Raw genomic sequence first — 6000 nt, 5'->3', positions numbered from 1 at the left:
CTATTAGCATCAATAAATTCCTTTCCAAGATTAAGAGCAGACTTAACAATCCAAGAATGGTTTGGAACTTTATTCTGAAATGCCACCAGATTTCTTTCCTTCCAGATTTGCCAGCAAATGAACAAAACTTTACCAAGGTCACACAAACCTGCATCAACCTTAACTGTAAGATCATTAAGCCATTCATTAAAATGAAGAGTTTGGTTTAATCTTATGGAATTAGGTATGGCTTGACAATTCTAGATTAGTCTTGCAAAGTTACAATTCAAGAATAAATGAGCTCTATTCTCTTCCTCGGCATTGCACATAGGGTAGATGGATGGAATATTGTTGACAAACCTAGATAATCTATCTCTTGTATGCAATCTTCCTAAAATTAGCAGGCAACTAAACATCTTAACTTTATGAGGGAGCTTAAGCTTCCACATTTTTATGAGAAGCTCACTAACATTATTATTATTAGTATTCCTATTTTGGATCCAAGTTGCCGACTTAACAGAGAAATTACCACTCGCATTGGGACCCCAACAAAACATATCATCATGAGGAGTTAAGGGGAGAGGAATGTTGTAATAAGGCTCACCACGGGAGTTTAATTAACAGCTTTTTCATCACAATGGTGACATTGAAAGTGGTGTGTCATCACAAGGACCACAAAAAAAAATTAGCCTTAAAGTTAAGAGAACATTGCTACATTTTCCCAGTTAGTCCTCCATATTTGCTATTTTGATTCAACCTCACATGCGTAACACATGACTCATTTTAACGGAAGCTCTAATGGAGTTAACAAAAAAACCATAGCTGCACATTTTAGTGAGTTAAGGGGCAAGAGTCATGAATTTTTAATTAAAAAGATCATTGCTATACTTGAGTTAAAAGTTAAAGAATTATTGCTACAATTTCCTCTAAACGTATCGTAGTCAAGTTCCAAAAAGATAAACCACAAAGATAAACTAACAGAAATGAAACTACAGTACTTAAATAACAATTACCATAATTAATTAATGGCCGTCCATGATACCTTTTCTTAGAAGCAACATTGAATACACCAAGATGATCCCTCTGTCCATTTTCCATTTAAACACTGAGACGGCTCTTACAACACTTTCTATATATAACTGGGCAGTTTGCCCTGAATCTTTCTGTCATTTGGTCACTTAGCGTGGAATTCTAAGCACCACACACACTCATCATCTACGTACTAACTAGGTTTTATCCAAAATGAGGATTAATATTCACGCTGCCATAATATTTGATCGACCCAATGGGGCAAACTTGCCAGATATTTGTAATGCACATTCTTATGATAAACTTTATAGGTTTATGCAGTGGCGGATCTAGAATTCTAACTTCTGATGATCCTAATTAAGGGATGTTAAGCACTAGTCCGGAGGCGGGTTGGGGCGCCCATGTGCCTAGACGGGATCTAGGCAAAAGCCTAAGTGGGCTAGACAGATTTAAGTAAACTTAATATATATCATACAAGTTAGTAAATGCCTATTTACACTTACAAAAAAATATGTACTTGTATTGAGAATTTGAGGTTTATTATTCAACATATAACATACAAAAATATCAAAATTTTTGTTTTAGTATTTTAGTGAATTTGATGTTATGAGATGAAAGTGCAAGCGACTACGAGTTCATAGTATTTTACGAAATACTTTTCAGATGTCGTAAGAATTTATAGGGAATTTTTGAAAAGTAACGGTGTGAAACATATGATATAAAAATATTGGTTGAGTAATACACCATCCGTTTGCTAATTACAATGCTAGGGTTGAACAACATAATTGGACAACAATTAAAAAAAAAAAGAGTTGGTCAGGTGGGAAATGGAGAGAAAAAGTCTTTCTTCTTCGTTGTAACCAAGGTCTAAGAACAACAGAGCCATGGTGATTTTCTTTCTTCCGCCACATGTACACATTGTTGGGTGGTCCTTAGAGGTTCTCACAGACGCTTCTTCAGATGTTCGGGTGTTCCTAGACCACCTAGGTCTAAGAGTGAATCCACCTTTGGGTCCATGCAAGGTCCACCACCAATATCACTGATTGTCTTAAGTTAACCACCTATTACTAGATGTTGGGTTTTATCACAAAAGGTCTTAGTAATATTAGGGGTGGAGACTCTCTTATATTAATTGTATATCATTTTTGTCATAGGACCAATGCGGGATCCTATTCTCTAACATGCTCCCTCAGGAGATGACAAGGGAAACCATTTCCGACATCGAGAACTAGTCAAATTATTATACTGGAGCTAACACAACTTTTTGAGAGTCGGGTCATCATTTAGGGACTAGAGCTAATGCAACTTTTTGAGAGTCGGGTTATCATTTAGGCTCAATGGTCCATTCATTCAATATCCCTAAGCTAGAAGTAGCGTAACTTTTGAAAGGTCAACTTAAGGAGGCAAATTCAAACCCAATCAATCGAGCCCATGACGTGTCGAAAGAATAGTTTGCTCTAATACCATGATAAGCTTTATAGCCCCATGCAAGTCCACCACAAATATCACTGATATTGTCTTAATTTAACCACTTATTATTAGATGTTAGGTTTTATCACAAAAAACCTTGATAATATTAGAAGTGGAAACTCGTATATATTATTTTTATATTATTTTTTTATATAACAAGAATTATCTAACATGCTAAACTTTCAATTTCGACCACACATTAAAACAAGAATTATCGCATCGAGAAAATGGTTCGTATTCACATTCCAATCACAAGACGAGATGATGTAAGTACAACTTTTCTGGTCAGAATTAAATCCCCTTGAAAGTTTCCTTGTTCGGTTTCCTTGTTTTCTTATGATGTGGTCCAATTGTTTTAAAATATAGCTCATATGCTGTCAAAGTTCAAGGAGTTCTCTGTGACCAGCTTGGAAATCTTTCTTCTTTTAATTTGTGAAAAGGCATTATATATATCTTTCTCGTTTATGACAAGGAATGAGGATAAAGAGATATAAATATGCACACATCACAATGATTTGTAGGTACATAGCGGAAACTACTAAGCAAGAGGCAGTGGTACACCTTAGATTATATTAATTACATCGTTATTTCTTATTAATTAAAAGAAATATGCGTAAATAGAAACTTTTTACAAACTTTTAATATTAAGGAACTAAAGGGACATTAAACAAAAACTAAACAGTATATGAACCATGGTTTAAAGTCCTCCAGTTCTATTTGTACATATTTTCCGATAACTAAACACCAAACAAACGCGGTCAAAGACCCAAAATTAACTCCAATCTTACTCTTCAGGAATAAGACCTACACACAACAGCCAAAAACTTTTTAGATCATAATTGCAAGTCAGACTGAAAACACATCGGAAGACATAGACAGTGGTGTTGCTGATGAACTTATCCCTTTATTCCTTGCCTTCTGCACTCAGAGAAAAGAGGAAAACTGGTCACCAATACAGCACATGTATATATGTGTACCAATGAGCTATAAATTTTGAGGGGCCTAACCATGTCAGCAAGAGTGTTCTTCCAAGCCTTGTCCATCTCTTCGAAAACAAGATCGATCGTAGGGCGGCCTTTGCTTGATTTGGCAACGCAAAGTACTGCAACTTGAAGGATCGATTCAAAGTCCGCCTTGTTCACATTTCCATTCAGTCTTGGGTCCTCAAGATCCTCAGGAGGGCGTTTGTTCATACTTATATCCTTTGCCTGAAAAAAAATTAACTAGAATTGTCAATCTATCTTCTCTTTCTCTAGCTCTCGTCGCTAATAAACTGGTGTATATACCTTTCTTGTTAGTTGGTCTCTAGCATCAAGATCCAGCTCAAATACTTTTTGCCCCGATAGCAGTTGCAGGGCAACAATGCCGAAACTGTAGACATCACTCGCGCAGGTTAACTTGGCATTGGTCATGTACTCTGGATCCATGTAGCCTATGGTTCCTCTAACATCTGTAAATACTTTGCTCTCCTCCATACCCAACATTTTTGCCAGCCCGAAATCAGATAGCTTGGGTTCCAAGTTATCCGTCAAAAGGATGTTTGTAAGCTACAAATTCAGCAAACAAGCATCAACATCAATATACTCAAGAAAAATTAATTGGAGAATCATATCAAAGTTAAAGGAAATGATTTCCGCACATTACTTTTCTCCTTTTGCATACCTTCCTTTTTTTTGTTATCCTGGTCTTTGAATAAATCAAATGAAAATTAAGAGACATAAATAAAGAGAGATGTGCCAAAGAGGACAAAGGGTGTGCAGGAATCCGTTCTCCATATTTAATTATTACCTTAATATCTCTATGAACAATGCATCCATCAATATAATGGTGGAGATATCTCAAAGCAAGTGCACAATCTCTTAGAATCCTAACTCTTCTTTCCCATGTTAAGACAGGATCGTTTCCTGATCGCAATAAATGAAATTATTTTTGTGATCCTTAAAGAAAAAGAATTTCCAAGATGATTAACTTATTAAATATGTTCTAGAAATCGATAAGAATCAGAGGAATTACTTAGGAGGTGTTTAGCTAGATTCCCTTTAGCGCAATATTCATACACAAGATATTGTTCGCCATCTTCGACGCAGCAACCAAAGAGGCAAACCAAGTTTGGATGTCGAACCCTCGAAAGGCCTTCCACTTCTCTAGTAAATGAATCGGATGTGTTGCTCTTGTTAATGTGCTTAATGGCCACCACTTGCCCGCTCGGAAGAACCCCTTTATAAACTTGACCAGCGCTTCCTCGTCCAAGGTCCTTTCTTTCAGTATTAATGGCATTCTCAATCTCGGCCTTGGAGAACCTGTACAGGCCAGACCATGTAGTAATCGGTCCCGAGCGAACTGGTTTTTGAGGCTGCTTCTTGGTCACAAATTTTATCAGCAGGATGATCAGTGTCACAGCGGTGATGCCTATTAAGATGGAAAGTATCGCTTCTGCCAAAGAATCTGATAGATTAAATGATTAATTTCTTTGAGGAAACATGAACTTTTGGTTGTCAATTTTCTCAAATAGAGTAGAATGAAATAGTACTTTAGCTGTACTTACATTTGATTTTGATGTAGCCTGGTTCTGCAATGGATCGAAAGCGAAAACACAAGAAACAGAAAATTAATTAAGCAGATAGAATCATAAAAACACTTGAGTAAATTGGAAGTTAATTGAGCAAGCATGAGGCATTGAAGTAGTTTTCATACCGAAGGTGTCTAAAAAAGACATACACAACATAAAGTCATTGTCGATTGAAAAGGTATTGTTCATCTTCTCTTCTAAAACAGAAATAACAGCTGCTATACCACATATGCCCGTCTCAGTTGCGTTCCCATCCTTCACTTCATATGCATTCAGCAAATCGTCCCTCAAGCCTAATACCGCCTTGCTGCAATTGCCGCAAACATCCTCAAACGCATTGCTAAGGTTTGAGCAATTACTTATCGCGTTTTGGAAGGCCTGCTCTTTCTTGATGGATGCAAGAGTTGTGTTCGAGCACGCGCTGCTACCATAGTAAAGGCCATCAAAATGACAGTTTTTTGCAGACACGCCTCGCTCCTTCTGAAAAGGGCCGCTGCAGTTTTTCCATTCTTGTTCTGGAAGAAAGACACTGGCACTGCCCTGAGTCTTGACTGCGTGAATGGCTAAGGCTTCGGACATGGTGGTGAGGACTTTTTGGCAGCACGGGCTTGTGGTGTAGCTTCCCCAAACGTTTATTTTATGTCCTACGTGAGAGAGGCACTCCCCAGTTGGTTGGAATGGAATGGATGTGAAGTTTAACACACAGCCTCCTGCAAGAAGTCATGCATATATGAAATCTTATAAGCATTTGTGTTCCAAATTTTTGCATCTATAATTCAAACAATCATAAATCCTCCTAGCTAGACACAAGGGCCGCAAAGTAGTAGATAACCATCTAGTGTTAAATAAATATTAATTGGCTCTTTGCATGTAAAGAGTTGTTTCTCATTACTCAATGAAATCAGTCTAACGACACAAAAAGAAAAATGATTGCATGTAAGGAGCTAAGCAAT

General features: G+C 37.1%; 1 protein-coding gene across 1 annotated transcript; it reads right to left on the bottom strand.

Annotated features, from left to right (window-relative positions):
• Window positions 1-3175: 3175 nt before the first annotated feature.
• Window positions 3176-5767, bottom strand: LOC103968142 (putative leucine-rich repeat receptor-like serine/threonine-protein kinase At2g19230; the record flags this gene model as incomplete). The annotated part of the gene is made up of 7 exons (XM_009381485.2): window positions 3176-3396; window positions 3486-3686; window positions 3765-4025; window positions 4267-4382; window positions 4492-4923; window positions 5024-5047; window positions 5173-5767. Coding segments are annotated over 7 exons (1701 nt in total), but the record flags the coding sequence as incomplete, so codon positions are not given.
• Window positions 5768-6000: the final 233 nt, after the last annotated feature.

This window comes from the organism of the source record quoted next, unplaced genomic scaffold (genome assembly GCF_019419815.1).
Source record: "Pyrus x bretschneideri cultivar Hongxiangsu unplaced genomic scaffold, Pyrus_bretschneideri_v1 Contig48, whole genome shotgun sequence".
Lineage (NCBI taxonomy): Eukaryota > Viridiplantae > Streptophyta > Magnoliopsida > Rosales > Rosaceae > Pyrus > Pyrus x bretschneideri.
This window is presented reverse-complemented; position numbering and strand designations above follow the sequence as displayed.